Here is an 18,998-nt window from a genome sequence, read left to right as displayed (position 1 = left end):
AGCCGATTTAAGAGCAAATGTATTTGTATTTCGAGATGAAAGCGGGAATACGTGAAAGGATCTTGGAAGCGAAAGGGTTATCGGTTATGATATCTTCAATCTTTTAACTGAAAAATTCATTCCTGAATTTCCTGAAATCTCTGACACTTGAGTTTAGTTTTTATTTATTTACAATGCTCTGAAAATCTCCGATGTACATTATGTGGAAGAGTTTGATTTGAAAAGTGTATTGGAGGTAACCACTTTCCTTCGCATGGATTCAAACTCATGACCCTCCATACTGAGGGCAAAATCTTCCGCATAATGTACATATTCACATCAGAGTGACCAATACCCGAAAAATATCTTTGATTGAACGGATTTTCAATTTCAAACAAAATCAGCGTCAATCAAATTCCCGGTTATTTCCCGATTTTTCCAGGTTCTATCTGATTCCCGGTTTTCCCGGTTCAGTGGCCATCCTGAGTGGGTGATTCTTCGCGTTAAAATAGATTTTTTTTGTCACTGATTTTTTTTATCCACGCCGGTTCATGCCGCCGCCGCCGATAAAAGCCAACGGGGCGCCGCCGGGGCAAAATGACCATCACGCCGCCGCCGCCGATTATATGACCGGCGCACAGGTCTAGGAATACCGCCAAATTATATATAACGCAAAATGGTACACCGACTAATGTTTTACCACGAAATGTCGGAAAACCGACATTGATCAATTTTCTAGCAACGATAAAAACGTACCGAATTCACTGTCATATTCAACTTGTGAACAAATCGACTAATGCAAAGTGTTTATCACATTTTTGTACAGGTTTTTAGTTTTAATTTGTTGAACTGGATTGATTCGGTCTGCAGACCTTTTATCAAAAGTTTGATTTTGAAGCCTTTACGCGCTCAAAAAGACTAAGAGATGGCATGCCAATAAAATCGAAATGCATCCCACTCTAAATCCCTTTCCAATTCCCTCAATTTCCTACTTGTCCTGGATACACTCATGCATATGGTCAGTTTATCCTCTGCATATGACTGCGAACCTTCGTAAATAGTAGTTATCGGTATATATAGGGGAAGAAACAACAACTATTACCCATGACCATGCACGAGCTGTATACATGCAAACTTTTTCTTTCAATTTCAATACAAACACTGAATTACATCAGCATTGCAAAAATCTAACCCCAACGAGGCACCTTTCATTAATCAAGATTTGACTAGAAGATCCAACGGGACTCTTTGGTATGACATCATGTCCTAGTTTCCAATCCTGGTCTTATTTTAATTTTCTTTTATTACGTAAATAATGCCCAAAGCCCTTAAAAATGAATCACTTACTATCAACGCTGCGATAGTGCTGACCTGCACCAAACACCGCTCTAGGAACTCGAAGAAATGCACTCATCTCGGATCTGCGATTTCAGGATTTTCCACCGCCCTATTTTCATTCAAGCAATTGCCCGCTGCACTACACCCGACCTTTGTGCTTTCGACAAAAACCTCTATTTTCCCACCCAGCACTGGCCTTTGAATCCACGATAACCCAGTGCTTCACTCGGAAGCTAGAAAATTTTCCACTAATGAGAAAAATCCGACTGCACACAATTTCGGTCTTGTGGGTGATCTATTTCCGCCTGTTTGCTTTGTGGTTTCAAATAGATGATGAAGCACTATATTTTATACTCGTTTTGAGCAGCACCACGCAACTATTGCCTAAAATATTTAAAAACAAATGATTTATCACTTTCCACCGCAATGCTTATGCGAGACCGTCTTTCGTTTTTCTGCGGTTCAGCTGGACTGGATGGCGACGAAAAATCATCCGATGTGATGATGACGTCTGTCAAGCCCCAATGCTAAGAAACTGGATCCATCATGATAGGAGTTGTGTGCGGATTACACAAAAGGAGGCGCTGCGAGAATTTTGTTTTCAAACCGAAAAGCCTTTTTTGTGACAGCCGGGACGGCACTGCACTCGGTCAGTCCGCGAATAAAAAAATGTCGGTTTACGATGGTGTCAGGTACGAATAAACCGCACAGTTTTATATTAAAATTTGATTAATATTACTAATTTTCATAAAATAAAGTATGTGTATATTTTTACTGCTAACGCTGCTTCATTCAATTATACAGTTTAAAGTTTAAAACATTGGTAATTACCTATAACTATGTGGTGCGCCTGATACAATTTTGTTCGTTAACCGTCAAAACATGACGCAGAAAAAGATATTGTGAAGAGTAAACTCGGTCTTCCTGACAATAAATTACAACAGGAAGTTCTTAAAATGTGTAACAAACCTGAATTGATCCGATTAGATCAAGAATTCGCCACACGGTTGCAGAATGAACACCCGGAGCAGTTTATTACGCTAGTCAGAATGCACTTATCGTTCGAGCTGGATTTGAACACCGATACCGAGTGAGTAGAAAATGAAATATTTGATCAATGGAATGCAAGACCTATGAAATTTTGTTTTTTTGTAGAAACGATCCTGCAAGTTCGGATAAAGGTAAAATTAAGAAGTGGAAAGGATTTCATAAGAAGGCTCGAGGCTGTGCATCTACCAAAACAAATTCGCCGGAAACGGCCAAGACCGTTCTGACCAAACAAAACATTCGAGACGTTATGCAGCTCATCGATTTTCTCGTGCAGGAAAAAAGTATTCACATCCAAGAATAGTTTCAAAATTAGGCCTATCATATCAAAATTTTGTTTATTTGCAGATATATCGCAGGAAGGTATCTTTAGGAAAACGGGCTCCCTGCAGCGACAAAGTGAACTAAAGAATGCTCTTATCCATAAAGTTTCCATCAATTTAGAAAACGGTGACTTCACTGCTCATGATTGTGCTAGCGTTTTGAAAAATTTCTTGGCTGATCTCTCTGAACCCCTTTTGACTGAGCACTACTATCCGGCGTATTGCCAAGTAGCGGAACTTTGCCATTCGAAAAATTCGGTAGTCTTCCGGGAAGAGCGCCTTCTACATGCTATACAACTTTTGGTGCTCTTGCTTCCTAAGGAGAACAACAAACTATTAGAGTGCATAATAGACATGCTGTATAAAACCGTGGAACACGAAAGCACCAATAAAATGTCGGCCGATAATTTAGCCACCGTTTTCACGCCTCATCTGATATGCCCCCGAAAACTATCGCCGGAAGCATTGCATGCCACAACCCAACAAATGTTCAGCATTATAAGCTTCATGATAACCACTGGACCACGACTATTCCACATTCCACCCAAACTAGCAACAGACATTCGCGCTTACTTCGTTGAACGAAAGCGTCGTAAAACTATGTCCCCGGAGCATATACTGAACGAATCGGTAACGTCGGATTCCGTAGCGAACACCGTTTACACTTTTGTTGATCGCGAGAAAACGGCAGAAGCTCATGTAATGAATTCAACGGACACCGCTCTGGCTCAGCTGTATGCCCACATTCAGAGTCTTCCGGAATCTTCGAAAAAGAAAAAACTTATAAAACAGTTCAATCGGGAAAATGGACATGGCACACCGTTACAAGTGTTGATGCTGAGGGAAAAAACTTCCGGCGGTTCGAGTAACAAAATGGTGAAGTCTTTTGGCGACTCTATCAAGCGGCATATTTTCCACAAACATCCGGTTGCAAAAACACCTAAACGGAATAGTCATACCCCCGTTAGATTACAGGTAGGTTCATTTAGGTTCGATAGAATTAACCAACCTAACTCATTATAAATTTCTATTTGCATGCATGTCATCCATTTCATTGTCACTAATGCGAATGAACTCGAATCATGCTTTCGCATCAATCGACTAACTATCGTGATTGCATAGACCCCGAATGGATCAGTTCCGCATGTGCCCAAGCAACGAGTCTTGTTTCAAAGTCCACTGCCAACAGCAGCTGATTCGCCAGGCCGATTAGGGAAACGTTCTTCATCGACGTCAACTTCGTCATCATCGTCTTCAGAGAGTGTCGGGTCAAGTACATGCACGCCACATTCTATAGTCAAACGAAGTAATAGTTCTACATCCAGCACATCTACGGGATCCTATCGACGTCCGGCCACAGGGCCTACAGTTCTGCTTAAATCAATTGAAATTGAAGGCGCGAATTCTGACGCCAAAAGATGTAGATTGAACTCGGACGAACAGCCTTCGCCGCCAGAAGACGATGAGGACTTCGTTGAACAGGAAGGTGACGATATTGGGGACGACGATGACGACAGTCATGAATTTCGCGCCGAAGGCCGAACTCTCAGTGATAATGAAGAAGATCGATACTCCTCACCGAGTGCCTGTTTGAGTGATAGTCGTTCAAAATATAAGTCGGAACCCAATTTGAGTAGTATTGTCCAGGAAGAATGTAGAAATCGAGGAATTAAGGAGAAAAAGATGTCTTCTTTGAAAAATAAATTAATAAAAGGTGTGTCGATGGGAAGCCTCCGATTGCCTTTCGGTCACGATCAGAGATCCGGCAAGAAATACTCATCGACGTCTTTGCTCAAATGCTGCTTCGAGGATAACATCAAAAGTGCGAGAAAATCGATAGAAATCGTCGAGGATTGTCGGCTTATCGGAATTTCTCCGCTTCGCTGTAAAGCGAAATCAGATGCCAATGAAGACCATGAACAGAACGACATGGTCAACGAAAACAATTTGAACCTTGAAGTCAACGCGTGGAATGTCGGATATCTGACGAGCACACCGGCACTTAGCGGCAGGAACTCGATGTCGCCGATTACGAAGTCGACTCAACGGATGCCAAAATCGATGCAGGTTGGTACAGCTCGTGTTTTTTTATTCAGAACGTTTATTTGAAGGCCAATTCGCCGTATCCAGCTTCACAGCGCCGCTATCATATTTCAGCTCATGGTTCTAGAATACCCAATTGTTTGGAATGCAATGCGCACATCGTTGTAAATCGAAAATTGAGTGATTTCTTTGAAATGATATCAATTTGTAGGAAAAGTTGCTAATAGCTAATAGTTTTTTAATAGAAAACCTTTGTGCTCGGAAAAAGTAAAAAATGGAATGGTTGGTGGCGGATAGCACTATAATTTACATGCTGCTTTATAGTTTGATCTACTCATGCATTTCATTAACTGCTACGTGTCATAATTTCTTAATATACAATGCTTTAACAATCACTCTGAAATAATTTTCAAAAAAAACTTTAAAAAGGAATTTAACATCGTACCTTACACAGTCCTAATAGGCTAATCGCATTACAAGCTGTATCATGCTGTAGCTGTAGAGTTGCTTGATGCCAGAGTTAACATTTATAATTTTCATTATGTACACCAATTAATCAATCATTACTTTATAATGCTTGAGACACGAATGTCACTTTAGTGGTAAAGTGTCACTAATAAAGTATAATAATAATAATAATTTATAATGCAATACAGAGCGGTTGGTACGAGATGACCCCGTTCTATGGCTTAAATGTGAAGTAAGTTGAGTATTGATACTGTACGGCTCATTAAAAAATCTACTTCTCCGCTTATTTTTAATCGCGACAGAAAATGAGCGCCAGATAGTCGCCTAAAAAACATACCGACAGAAAAAAGCTACTTTGATGTTTTTGAAGATTCGGCCGATACGTGGTGGATTATGGTGCTTTGATAGCTTGTGCTATTTGTACTGCGGATAAATTTTTCACACCTATTACAGCCTTGGAAATTTATCACGAAAGTTGTCATTTTGTTGCAAGGCACAATATCTACAATAATATTTCACAACGCTGCATAGTAGTCCTGGCCGCTTTTATGTTTAAACTGCATTTATGATGTACATACTTCAAACATAAAAAATGACAAAAAAAGTGATAGATGTCGTCGAATCTATTGGCGTCCTGAGGTTGCATGAAGAAGAAGAAGCAGAAAGATGCTAATCGAAAAAATCTCCAAGAGAAAGCATACGATGAAGATGTTAAAACTCTAGGAGAATTCTAGGAGCAATTTAATTAAAAAACTCAAAGGTGCAGCCCAATCGGGTTGTACGCAAAGGTGACGTAGAACTAAGTAGCTATACGAAATGGATGGTGATTCAGCATTTGAGCCAACATGTTGGCTGCTTGACAGGTCTCCTGCTCGATTGGCCGCTGTTTTTTGACGGTTCGATTAGCGGCACATACCTATCCGCGTTTTTCTTATTCAGGCCTCTAGTATTTGCCATAATAATTCGTGTCTCTTTATAAACATTGAGCAATTTGCTCGGAGGTCAACTGAATCAAGAAGGCGAATAGTTGCCCCCAGTTGGATGAACTTTGAGTCTCTAACCATGGAACCATCATGACCCATCGGTCGCATCGCCGCTGAAGCCACTCGACTGGCTTTCAGTGGAGGATATCACAATTCTAGAAGACATCATTCTCAAAAATGTCAGAAATAAAGGAGAAATAAGCAGGATCAGAAGTGGCATGAAACCAAACGCAAATATTTTTTTTTGCAACGTTTGGTTTTCTTCCGCGATGGGAACGTACGTGGCAAAGTGAGGAGAACTTCAAGAATCAATTACACATAGATCTTTTCAGGACTTAAACTATTTATCCAAGAATCGGTATTGGCGTCTTCATCGATTTGGCTGTCATCGGCGGAAAGTGAAAGACAAGATTCTGAATTTGGTTATGAGATGTTGGTTATCTAAGATGCGTATTGTTGCGAAGAATAACAACAGAAATTTGACTCAAGACAAAGTTTTTTTCATATTACCAAACATTATCTCTCGGCATCTGTCTGTCCTAGCGACTTTCACTGATGGGTGGTTGCTGTAGATAGTTTCCACAGAGGTGGGGTCTTCATCGATTTTATACAAAAGAAGGTTGATCCGATTATCCTAAATAAACATCCTGCAAAATTGCAAAGTGCAAAATTCAATCGTATTTAAATAGCGAATTTGATAGCGCGTCGGAGGGAGAAGATGCAGTAAATTTGAATGGATGGGATCACTCACAGCAACTGAGCTACCACGTCAAACCCGATGCCACCGAAACAGTCCATTTTCGCAATTAACTCTTTCTTTCCATAATATGTTAGTCCTGAGAAGAACCAATTTTCTTTTCCCAATGCGCCTTTCCAATAACTAACTGTATCCAATCGCTTGTCGACACCTCGCGTTGCAACTGTTCGACCGTCACTTGATGATTTTTCGCTAAGCCTCCAAAATTTGAAATAAATTTTCAGCATTGCCACACTGCCACCCACTCCTTCGTGCTGCTGTGTCCGGTCCGCTGCATCGAATGTCGAACCGCTCGAATCAAAATGGCTCGCGCGCGCCTGACAACAGCTTTTTTGTATTTAATAAATTAGGCCCTTTAGCCCCGCCCCTTTGTGATCTGATATGGGTGTAAATATAATGTGCACTCATAACGATTAATGAAGGGGCGGGGCTAATGGAATTACTTCATTAGGTGTAAGAAAGCTGCTTTTCGGCGTGCGCGAACCATTTTGATCGGGATTCCGCAGACAACGGACCTTTCGGAGAATGACAAATTCTAAGAATCCTATGAAATTTCGCAAGATTCTGAATTCGGATATATATTGTATATCTAAGATGCGTATTGTTGCGAGGAATAACAACAGAAATTTGACTCAAGACGAAGTTTCTTCATATTACAAAACATTATCTTTCGGCATCTGTCTGTCCGAGCGACGTTCACCGATGGGTGGTTGCTGTAGATAGTTTCCACTGAGGTGGCGTCTTCATTGATTTTATACAAAAGCCACCATTTTAAAGAAAAAAAGGACTATCCGAAATAAACTTTCTTCAAAGTGCAAAACTCAATCGTAAATAGCGAATTTGATAGCGCGTCGTAGGGAGATGATGCAGCAAATTTGAATGGATGGGATCACTAACAGCAACCAAGCTACCACGCCAAACCCGATGCCACCGAAACAGTTCAATTTCGCAATTAACTCTTTCTTTTCATAAAATGTTGGTCCTGAGAAGAACCAAATTTCATTCCCAATGCTTTCCAGCTAACTGCATCACAATGTGTAATAAATTTTCAGCATCGGCACTGGCGGTGCGAGATCGCCACAGTCCTATTTTTATGGTCAACCCTTTCTTCATATGAAATGCTGGTTCGTTGAGGTTGAATGATCTGCAGCAACACATCGAGCACTACCACCAATTTTAGATTTCCGTTGAAAATGTTACCAGCGCCTCCGTGATGCTGTGTCCGCTCCGCTGCGATCGCTTTGATGCGTCCGCTTTGCGTGAAATCTTGTTCAAACTGAGGATTAGATCCAAACCCACAAGTGATTGATTTTTGATGTCTGTGCTAGTGATGCATGTACGTGATTGGTTAGTTTACTTGCAACGGGACTACCTGTGCAGTGCACATGTTGGACATACGGACACAACGGCTCTGACATTTTGATATTTTCATTCGGAATTTATAACCAAAGGGGTTCTTTTGACGTAAACTACGTCTAAGGGGAAGACTTGGATACAGCGTGACAAATGAAAATTTCCAAATTCGAGACCGTCACGAAATTGGGATAGATTTCAAACGCGAATAGCTCCTTTATCTTTCAATGGATTTTCGAGATTTCATTATCAATCAAATCGGAAACTATTTATTATTAACGTAAAAACATTAAAAATTCCAAATCCTTACCAATCCAGTGAAATTTTAAAGACCGCCGTCTGCGGTTGGTTCTTGCGCTGTGGAAGAGAAGAAGGCGGGGGTGAAAAATTCATTTTCAGTGCAAAACAAAAACAAACCGGCTAGCTCTCCCATACAAAAATCCAAGACGGCTGAATCGTGAATTTGGCAGATTGGAACACCTATTGGTGTATTCATCTTGAATAGAACCATATAGCAATGACCGCGGTCGGAGTAAAAAAGTAGTGTTTATGAAAAAGTGCTACTGATGCTGGACATGTTCATGAAAGCAAGAGGTGATTATTAACATTGATTTATCAACTTTAAACAAGGTTATCTTACTATTTAGGCAGCATCCCTTTTTTTAAATAACACTTCAAAAGCATTTAATCGCCATTTAATAGGCAATTAACTATGAGATGCGTTAATCACTCTAACTAAGTCGAATAACAGTCGGAGAAAGGCATCATCCACCAAAACCACTGCGGAATAATAAATTTGGGGTTTTTAAATGAAAATTTTTAATCGTCATATCCAACCATTTTTATATAGTGAGTTACGCCAATTATGTTCGAAACATAAATGGATTGGTGTGCGATAGAACATGATTTGCGGAAAAACTACACATTGCACGCGGCAAAACGTTTACCAAAACGAACCTCGCTACCTCCCGACCTTATATATCCAACATCCCAATGGTTGTAATTTGACTAAGCACGCACGCGCGGTTTAAGGTTTGTATGAGATTTACTATGAAAACAGTAATTTTTTGGAAAACCGTTTTGCAACGTTGCTCAATAATATCTAAAAATATATAAGTACGTTGGCAACATAGAACATTTAGCAAGTGAATAAATCGGTTTTATTGCGAAACAATTTGCTGCTTGCAAGGAAAATTATCAAGGAAATACTAAATCGTGGGAAATTCAATTGAGCACGTAAAAGAATAACATATCAATAATGAGCATTTTTATTTTCTTCATAACTTTGCTTACGATCGGTTCGCAACAACAACCGTCTTACAGATTTAGAAATATTCTACGAAGTCTTCGAATTTATTATATTTAGAGGGAGATCCTCCAGTGCCGGACACATAAGCCATTTAACAAAAAAACTCTAACTATCCGGATTATGTTTCCTTTTATACCTTACTAGCAGAACGTAACCCTGCGTTGCTCGGGTTTTTACGTTTAACGTTCGAAATGTCATTTTCTACGTTTATTGCGACGCCGCACTCTAGATCATTTTTCGAGCGATCGCATTAGGTTTTCTCCAAACTCACCCTAATATTGTATTTTGACAATTAACTTTTCCTTTAAAATTTCCTACCTTTTGCATATACTTTACATATACTTTTACATATACTCATACGCAGGAGGTCGTGGGTTCAATCCCAGGTCCGTTCCATTCTCCTATCTTTCTCTATATTTCTCATGTTCTAGCAATCGCTAGAACTGGAAATGGACTTCCATACCATTTCCATTACTATTCCTATACCTTCAACTTGAATATTCTAACAGTAATCTGCTAGAATTGGAAATGAACTATAGAGCTCGTTTCCTACATCCAATTAGAAATTCCTTCAGTTGCTTTCTCCTATCTATCACATTGGCAGCTCGTTAACCAAGACGGACCTCTGTCTCTCGAAGCTAACCCAAAAATTCCAACCAAATCAGCATGAATCGTGGCAAGTGCAGAGGTATATTCGGCTTGCAGTGGGTGAGTGATTGCATCATTATTTCCTCACCCTTCCCTACATTGTCTTGCATTCTGACGTGGCAGGCGCCAGTATGACCTAACAAATGCGATCACCAGTACTTGTACATTGAAGATGTGTGCTAGTCCCAAGCAAACATCTGTTGGTTCCCTGTGCAAGACAGTTGAAGCTCAAGCTCAAGCTCAAAATTTTTTACCTTTTGCATATATGTAGAAACACAGCTGATTTATTACTGACAAACGCACCTAGCGACAAGCCTTTATCAGAACCCGAACACTATATAACAAGAATCATTTGCCTTGCATGCTCTGATATACGATGCTAATTTTGTAATCATTGTTCGATTCTCGAAAATTTCCGTAAAAGCAGAAACTATGATAGCATAAAACCGAAATTTTCTCTAGAAATAATGCAAAATAACGGGATGAAAAGTTAGCAACAAGATTGTCTTCTTTTTAGTTGCTGACATTTTTTTTCAGATCTTTGTCATTATTATCTCCGACAAAAACAAAGCTTTGTCGTTGGTTCTCTTTTGTCGCTTGTTTCGAATGCGCATTCCAAAAAATTGATTCCCTGTGAAAGATACACAAAATATGACCATTGATGATTTATACAAACTATACCTATTAGATCATTTGAACACGTTTTTCGACGATGAATTTTGGTGAAAAATTTCACGGTTCAGAAAAATGTCGCCTAGTACCGGACACTATTACATCATGTTCAAATGAGACTAAGTTCCTGTTACATAAGTAAAAACAACATTCAGAATAGTAATATTGTTGACGTGCTTTAAGTTGTAAATATTAAAAATAGTTAGTGAAGCTTAATTGACTCTTTAGCTAAATTTTTTACATCCTAATCCAAATTCCCACTTTTTTCAATGTCCTCTTCAATTTTTGTTTCTGCTAATTTCTGTGGTTTTCTCAGCAAGAAGAAACAATTGAATTGAAGTAAGTGTAACAAAAATTTTTATCCTACTTCAAATTTTGCACAAAGTTTATCACATGATGATCTGATATTCCTTGCCGTTAGAAGCCTTTTCAATAGCTTCCTTTTGTACTTAATAAGATGGAGAAGGGACCTCTGCAAGTAGTGTCGTTTTAAGAAGTGTCCGGTATTGGGAGGTGCCCGGCGATGGGGGATCCGCCCCACGAAACGAATTTTCACATACGGGGCGATTTCTATAGTAATTTCCATACAAACTTCAAACTGCTCGTACTCAGTTAAATTATAACCAATTCAGTTGAAAATTTAGGAGGTTCACCAAAACAACAAAATTTCAATCACTCTAGGGTCTAACCAAAATAATTATCTTATGATCTGTTTTACGTAGGTAGTTTACGTCGGGCGGTCGTATCTTGTATATAACCCTTCTGATTTTTGAAGCTCAAGCTACGACTCTGGGAACTACTAAATATTTTAAAGTAATTTGGAATGGATTCATTCGTGTGTTTCTTGTATATTTGCTCTTTTTATGATTATCAAAATGCACTGCTCTGAGGTCGTTTTTTTTATCGTTCTAGGAATCGATCATGACACCACGTTCCCGCAAACCGGTGATGCTACTTGCAGGACTGAATACCGCTGATCCACAGCATACAACCTACACAAGTCAATCGAGTTTCTCTAGCTTGCGAGAGGAAGATGAGGATGACGCAGTAGAAGAAATGCCTGCTAAGTCATTTTTGAAATCCGATAGTACTGCTCTAGATGGGGGCATTCGATGCGGCACGACTATCAGCGAGATGTCGACCGCTGAATGTGCCACCGGTTTGATAGGACAAGGTACGGATGAAGAAGGAAGCTCTCTGACAAGTACATTCAGGTACGGGTCATTGTCGATGTTATACACAAAAGCTCTAGCCGATTTCTCAACTCTTTTCAGGGACTACCTTTTGAGTCGTAGCGTTATGACTGATAGTCCGGCGGATTTGTCATTTTCAAGCCAGTCAGACGATTTCGAGTCTGATGGTGATCTTGAAGATTTCAGCGAATCAAAAATGAGCGAAAGTCTGTTATTTTGTATGAATGGAAATAAGCCCGAGGAGGATGATGATGACACGCTTATCGATAATCCGGAAGGTCGAAGTGAATACGACAATATGGATGGTAGCCATTCATTAAAAGATAGTGAACTGCCAAGCAAATCTGAATTAGACGAAACGTCCCTGTAATGCGAAATTGTTATCAGAAAGGACAAATGCTTTAGGCATTTTTTATTTTTTTCAGCAGGTATTCGAATATAAATTGCCTTATTATTACTAACCACATTAATACGTTTTCATTATTTTCCGAACAAAAGATTTATATAATCAAAGTGGATACCACCAGTTGCCACTCTTCTGATATGGGGAATTTCATCGAATTTGTTACTTGATTGGTTCGTGAAATGAGACAGACCTTTATTTGAGAATTTTTAACAAAGTTACTTCGAGCTTCCATTAGACAGACGACACATGCTTCTAATTCCACGGGATGAGCCACTGCGTCTATTTCATTGAACTTTTGTAGTATATCTGTGTCATTTGTTTAGTGCATGTATTTCTGCTTCATTTCTATCGAGAAGAAATGAAGTAGTTTTTTAATCAGATAGTTCACAAATTTTATGTGAGGCCTCTTCAGATTGAGGTACCGTTATTTATACCCTTCGATAAATGGCTTATACTCTCAAAGGCGCCCCTCAGTTAGTTTCGGCTTCAACAATAACTGGGATAATACTGATTTTTACCATGCATCGGTACTGAAGTTCAAACATATTGTTGCTTCTTCTTATGAGTTCCGAATTCGTTTTTGTACAGAGAACTGATTAATTGCGTTTGGCATCTCGGAATTTCACCTTCACACAAGGTTCTAATCAGTAAGAGGGTTCAGCAGATCCACCAAATTCGTATCCGCTTCTTTCATCGGCTTCAAACCAGACTCCATCCAAAAGGTGCAAAAGATGGGTCATCTAAACGCAAATTATAGTCGTTCTACTTTATGCTCTTCTGACCATCACTCGTAAGTATTAATAAGAATAGTAAGAACTAGAGCACAGTGTGGTAGATCCTACTCCATAAGGGTCTGTTCAAATATTACGTAACGCGAAAAACGTTGTTTTTAAGAACCCCCCACCCCCTCGTAACAATCTGTAACAAAATTTAGAACAACCCCCACCCCTATGCGTAACGCGTAACAAATAATTTTTTTTTGAAAATATCTTGTTTTTGGTAGAATTTAAACCACGATACAATAAATAATTATTTTTTGTATATTTTATGCTATTTTGAAGACAATAACTATTTTTTGAAAAATTTAAATATTTTTTCTCAATTGTTACGCGTAACAATTTCTCGAAGGACACCCACCCCCTATATTTTGCGTAACAAATCGTAACAAAAATATAACAACCCCCCACCCCCTATTGCGTTACGTAATATTTGAACAGACCCTAATTCCCCCGAAAATGTGCCTACACAGCATTACAGGCTCCGTTAACTGCCTGATTAATATTGTTTCAGTAACGTAACTATGCTCGTGCAACAATGGGTTGACAGAAACAGTTTTGTTAAATTGGAAATGGAAATATCTTGCATTGACATCCTCGACATGGCCAAGAAATGTAAAGTTTTGAGAATTTGTTAAACGACGATGTACTTGGAAACCTGAATTACACGAGATTTTGTGAATAATAATCAAATTGATTTTTGTCTTTCTCGTACAACAAAGTTGTGCCACTCCGAAAACGAACTTTTTATAAAAAGGCTCGTAGACCCGTAATGTTATATACCTATCGACTCTGCTTAACATACAGAGCAAATGTCTGTCTGCCCGTGGGTGTGTTAATTATCCAACTTTGCATATAGTAATCCTTAACCGAATCTCGCAATAACTTGCATTCGAAAGGTAGTAAAGCCTTGTAGATCGCTATTGAAGTTGATGACAATCGGCCTCTGCGTTTAAAAGTTGTGAAGAAAATGGTGAATTAAACCAAAAAGGTTGGTGTCTAGACTAAATGCGAGAAAGGCAGTATATCCACTAGATAAATTGAATTACGGTTTTACGTGGTTTTACTATGTATTTCCTCGCCTAATTGTTATATTTATATGTGATTTTATTTGATGTATTCATATTTGTTTGTTCAATCAGTTTTGAATACGTGTATATTGTTGTTGTATAGCCTTTTGCTTTCGTAGTATTAACATATTTGTAGAATTAAGCGATCACATTAAGGAAAAATCATTGGGGCTTGAACAGCCTGTCGATGAACACAATAAATAAATCAATGAAAATACATTAAATTTAAAAAAAATACTGCTTGCTTTTATAAACGTCATAGTTGTGGCAGAGCTTTGGGAGTAAACCAGTCAAAGATTTTGATTCATTCGTGAAATTTACATGAAAAATAACATTTATTTATATTCGATTAATGCTTGCCATTGAAAGAGAATACGTAAAAAAACAAAATGCATGAAATGCTTTTGAGACTTAACAGAAGTTGCACATTCATTCGCTTTCCTTCTAAAATTCATCTTGCGTGAGTTCCGAGTTCATATTCAATCCTCGCTCCTTAAGAGCTTTTGATATCAGTCTATGTTTCTCTTGCTTTGCTTCCTGTTCTCTTCGCTGGGCATCCAAAATGTCATCGACCGATATCTCCTTCAGCGGAAGATTATTTTCTTTTTCACGGTCCTGCAAAAAGTACATCGAGGTGAAGCTATTTGTCCTGTATATGAATATTATGTTCGAACTCAAGACTGAACATACTATTAAAAGAAAATTTGTTACGACTCATTAACAAGCCTGGAGTTCGAACATATAGTATAAACAATAGACACTATAGGTTCCATAGGATTCTTTAGTGTCTATAGTATAAATTGCATAATAACCCAAACGATACTTACAATTTCCCCCAAAAGTACAACATTTTCGCCCCGAATGATAAACACACCACGTTGTATATCTCCGTACTCGTTACCAACGTGTATTCGTTCGATTGTGCGGTGCAGGACCAGATTCGCAAACTGATCAACGCTTCTGAGGTAGCCAATCAAGGTGCGACCATCTCGCAGTAAAACCATTAGTTTTTCTGTTGATTTAAAATAGTACAATTTAATTGCCAACTATTGCTTTTAGTGTTAATACTTACTATCTACTTCATCTAGAAGATGTGCCGTTCCAAACAGCGGATTTTCCATTATGATTTGGTAAAGGAATAAAAATTGCAATCACTCACGTCGACGATTTTTCTCAAATTCAAACAAAAACAAAAACTTTTTAAACCCGAAAAGACATGAATGAATGCCCAATGAAAAATAGTTTCTCATTTACACGCTTATTTGTTTTTGTCCAGTTTTTCGCGATCTGTTAAAGGCCTTTTCATGTGAAACTGCCGAGACGGCCGAGACTATATATATTCCGTGTATAGTAGAAAATCGAAAATTTGTTTTCAATAAAATGAAATATCTGCAGTTATCAGACGTCGCAACTAATTTCTGATTAGTGCGCATGATAGTACATCCATGCGTGCATGATGCGCACTACTAATGAAATATTTCAAATTGTCGCGACTCGCGTCGCAGCGCGAGTGCTCAATCGCGCGGTCCGGTTTGGTGGCGGCCCGACAATACTCAATCCAGTTGAAACCCGAAATTGGGTGCTAGCGAAGTTGGATTTTTCTCTCAATTCGCACGTTAAACCTAACTTCGGAAGTGGTGCGCTGAATAGCGCTTCGCGATATGAAAACAGCGCACCACTTCCGAAGTTAGGTTTAACGTACGGATTGTGAGAAAAATCCAACTTCGCTATCCCCCAATTCCGGGTTTCAACTGGATTGAGAATATATATCTCGGGTACTTATTCAAAAGGACGTATGTGATTTTGTAAACAAAGATTCAGACGTCGATTTGTCCGATCTGATTGCCCTCCCACGCAAACCATCACCATAAACAGATAGGGGGAGGCTTCGGCTACCTGTTAGTGGTGTTGGTTTGCGTGGGAGTGCCATCAGATCGGACAAATCGAAGTTTGAATCTTTGTTTACAAAATCACATACGTCCTTTTGAATAAGTACCCGAGATATAGGTGCTGATTCGACGAATTCAAGCCTTCTTATACACTGAAAACCAAAACTACCCAAAAGTGGGTTGTTTGCACTCAAAACCGTGGTTTGGGCCAATAACCCAAATTTGAGTAAAATGACTTTTCTGGCACTAGGTAGTTTGCCTTTAATCCCATGTAAACAATTTACCCAAAGCTGAGTTTAATTTATCCAAAGCGGACCTTAATCAACCCAAAATAGAGAATATTGAATTTACTCAAATTTGGGTTATTGGGCTGAGCAACCTCGGTGAGGTGTTTGCATCTTGCTCTAGTTTTGATAGCAATCATGGGAAAGAAAGGGAAAACTACCCAAATTTGGGTAAATTTTCTCTGCGATATTCTCAATAGTGCGTATATTGAACTCAAAGTTTGGGTTGATTTATCTGTCCGTGTATACCACATTGATCAAAATGCTCGAATGGTGGGTGCAGTTGACCTCCAGAAACGTCAAATCAGAGACTAACCCGCATCACTGTGCCACCAAAGTACTCTTTAATGGGTAAAAAAGTACCCATTATGAAGTTAAATAGTTCAACTCATTAAAAGAGTAAACGTCGTTTACTCATTAATGAGTAAACCGATTATACGTCAGATTAACGAGTAATTTTTACCCACTATTGATCAACAACTTTCTTGGACAATGTGTACAATTTACCCATTATTGTTTTGGAAACAGCCATTAGATTTAAACTTTCCATCAATCGAATTTTAGAAGAAAGAAGAAATTAAAGAAAAAATTATTTGTAGGAAATAAATAAACGTTTATTAAACCTCCAAACGGCATAACAATTAACATTTATAGTTCATGTGAGTTCGGTTTTCTGCACCGGTAGATAGGGAACTCACTCATCTTTCTAACCGTATATTCTCATGGGCAGAAAACATTGAGATAAGGGGGTTCCTTTTCCGTCCGCGGATCCGGGAGTACCGGGGTACACAGAATTGTCCATTATTCTCCGCAAAACAAAACCAGCATAGCTTCAACAATATCCGTCCAGAACGGCGATTCTGTTGACCAATTGAACTCGTTCACCATTTCAAACTGTCGCGGGGAGAAAAAAATCCATCAATCCGGTTCCTTTTTCATCGGCGGATCCAGCGGTTCACGGGTATTATAAGGCTTCCACAGTAAACAGCCCCGCTACATGTGTAGCCCCAACAGTTGCAGAGGCGGAGTCTTATCCTGTCCTGATAGATATGGTTTTCTTATGTTCCCCGACGCCAAACCAAGAGGGAGAAGGCGTTAACTGCAATAACTAAATGATTTAAATAATTTTAAATATGTAATGAAACTAAATTGAGCAAACACAATACTTACAATTAATCCACACGAAATTTTCTCTGCTTCTCCCAGCTTCTTCTCGATTGTTTGGCACAACAATTTTCAAGTAAATTTTCACCCATTGATGGGTAGAAACTTTTAACTTCAAAATGGGGTGAAAGTACACATTATCAGAAATTTCGAAGTACCCATTATTTTGACAGCTCAATACATCATCAAAAAATGGGTCTTTTCAACTCTTTAATGGGTATTGTCGAGTTTACAGTGCAAGCAAGCTGGCGGCCATTACCGTTCGCGGAAAACTGGATATATATAAATTGATTTTTGAATAGGTCGGATGTGCAATTTTGAACAATCGGAGAAAACAGAGAACGGAGTTTTCAAAGATAAAACTAAATGTTATTTTGTTAATATGTACCAATTTTGTAAAATTTCTACACCTAAAATTTTAATGTTAATCACTTTTATGAATCATTGTGATTGACATATTTCTATGCGAGTCATAGCTGGAACGTCGCTGGACCGTCGCGTCGCTCAACCAGCGAGCGCTTTCCAGTTTGGTGCTGCAGCGATACATTGAATTTGCTTGCGTCGCTGAAGCACTTAACAAGGGTCATCACAAAGGATACGTTTGCGTGCGTTTTGACAGTTTTCCCATTGTGTATCCATTGTGTTTGGCCTATAGGCCTTTTCATGTGACACTGCTGAGACTGCACTTGTTTACAATCGCTGAACAGGCCCGCAGCCCCGAAGCTGTCACTTTCATAGAAGAACTGTCAATTGACGATAAAATCAGCTGTTTTTAAACGTCTCATGAAAAGGCCTATACGCTTAGATTGATGTTCTCGCAAAAAATATGTTGCGGTCGTGCAGTCTCGGCAGTGTCACATGAAAAGGCCTATATATGTATACTATAGACACTGTAGATTCCATAGACGAGCTGAGGCGAAGGCGAGTGTAGCCAAACGAACTGTCAGTTAGTGTAGCCAAACGAGCATGACGTCACAATTGCAATCCAAGCAACAGAGCGTGTGACGTCAAATTCGCGTGGTACACTGTGAAAAAACAGAAAAACACACTAAATCGAAATGACTCAACCGTGTCTCCGCTCGTCTACACGCTTAGTTCAGTTTACCTATTTATGGGTACTTGATTAACCCATATTTGAGTACATCATAGTTTATCTATATTATTAGTAAACTATACCGAGAAAATCGGTAAAGTTCACCCATAATGTCAGTAATAAGACTTTACTAATATATGGGTAAATTAATTCACCCATATTTGGTTGAAAAAACGGTCATTTCTAGTTCAGTTATTTTCGTT

At 39.0% G+C, this 18,998-nt stretch overlaps 3 protein-coding genes across 4 annotated transcripts in view; 1 reads left to right on the top strand and 2 right to left on the bottom strand.

Annotated features, from left to right (window-relative positions):
- LOC134220047 (mitochondrial proton/calcium exchanger protein) overlaps nt 1–1,800 on the bottom strand; it is a 41,552-nt gene extending 39,752 nt beyond the window's left edge. Inside the window, exon 1 of the mRNA XM_062698990.1 lies at nt 1,327–1,800. Within this exon, the coding sequence (XP_062554974.1) occupies nt 1,327–1,393 (67 nt within the window). The 5' untranslated portion in view covers nt 1,394–1,800. The remainder of the gene's footprint in view (nt 1–1,326) is intronic.
- Nucleotides 1,801–1,947: 147 nt separating this feature from the next.
- LOC134220045 (serine-rich adhesin for platelets) lies at nt 1,948–12,579 on the top strand. Of its 2 annotated transcripts, none has more exons than XM_062698988.1 (6): nt 1,948–2,407; nt 2,473–2,648; nt 2,713–3,662; nt 3,810–4,754; nt 11,833–12,134; nt 12,195–12,579. In XM_062698988.1, the coding sequence occupies exons 1-6, from the start codon at nt 2,274–2,276 to the stop codon at nt 12,481–12,483; spliced, it is 2,796 nt and encodes a 931-aa protein (XP_062554972.1). In that variant the 5' UTR covers nt 1,948–2,273; the 3' UTR covers nt 12,484–12,579. The 2 variants fall into 2 exon arrangements, with proteins under 2 accessions (XP_062554972.1, XP_062554973.1); XM_062698989.1 differs by having other exon boundaries at nt 11,833–12,094; nt 12,195–12,358.
- Nucleotides 12,580–14,662: 2,083 nt separating this feature from the next.
- On the bottom strand, nt 14,663–15,595 carry LOC134227963 (U6 snRNA-associated Sm-like protein LSm1). The gene is made up of 3 exons (XM_062709678.1): nt 15,438–15,595; nt 15,193–15,377; nt 14,663–14,980 (listed from the first exon to the last, which is right to left on the bottom strand). Exons 1-3 carry the CDS (start codon nt 15,484–15,486, stop codon nt 14,810–14,812), a joined length of 405 nt encoding a protein of 134 aa, XP_062565662.1. The 5' UTR covers nt 15,487–15,595; the 3' UTR covers nt 14,663–14,809.
- Between the last annotated feature and the right edge of the window lie 3,403 nt (nt 15,596–18,998).

Source organism: Armigeres subalbatus, chromosome 3, assembly GCF_024139115.2.
Source record: "Armigeres subalbatus isolate Guangzhou_Male chromosome 3, GZ_Asu_2, whole genome shotgun sequence".
In the NCBI taxonomy this organism is placed as follows: Eukaryota; Metazoa; Arthropoda; class Insecta; order Diptera; family Culicidae; genus Armigeres; species Armigeres subalbatus.
The sequence above is the reverse complement of the archived record's forward strand: the minus strand, read 5'-3'. Positions and strand labels throughout refer to the sequence as shown.

What these genes read in the sequence shown, in the direction of transcription:
- LOC134220045 (XM_062698988.1), top strand. Translation starts at nt 2,274, where the DNA reads ATGTGTAACAAACCTGAATTGATCCGATTAGATCAAGAATTCGCCACA. An exon ending in TTTTCTCGTGCAGGAAAAAA is followed by an intron (nt 2,649 to 2,712) that starts GTATTCACATCC and finishes GTTTATTTGCAG; the next exon opens with ATATATCGCAGGAAGGTATC. An exon ending in ATACCCCCGTTAGATTACAG is followed by an intron (nt 3,663 to 3,809) that starts GTAGGTTCATTT and finishes GTGATTGCATAG; the next exon opens with ACCCCGAATGGATCAGTTCC.
- LOC134227963 (XM_062709678.1), bottom strand. Translation starts at nt 15,486, where the DNA reads ATGGAAAATCCGCTGTTTGGAACGGCACATCTTCTAGATGAAGTAGAT. An exon ending in TCTTCTAGATGAAGTAGATA is followed by an intron (nt 15,378 to 15,437) that starts GTAAGTATTAAC and finishes TTAAATCAACAG; the next exon opens with AAAAACTAATGGTTTTACTG. An exon ending in TTGTACTTTTGGGGGAAATT is followed by an intron (nt 14,981 to 15,192) that starts GTAAGTATCGTT and finishes TACTTTTTGCAG; the next exon opens with GACCGTGAAAAAGAAAATAA.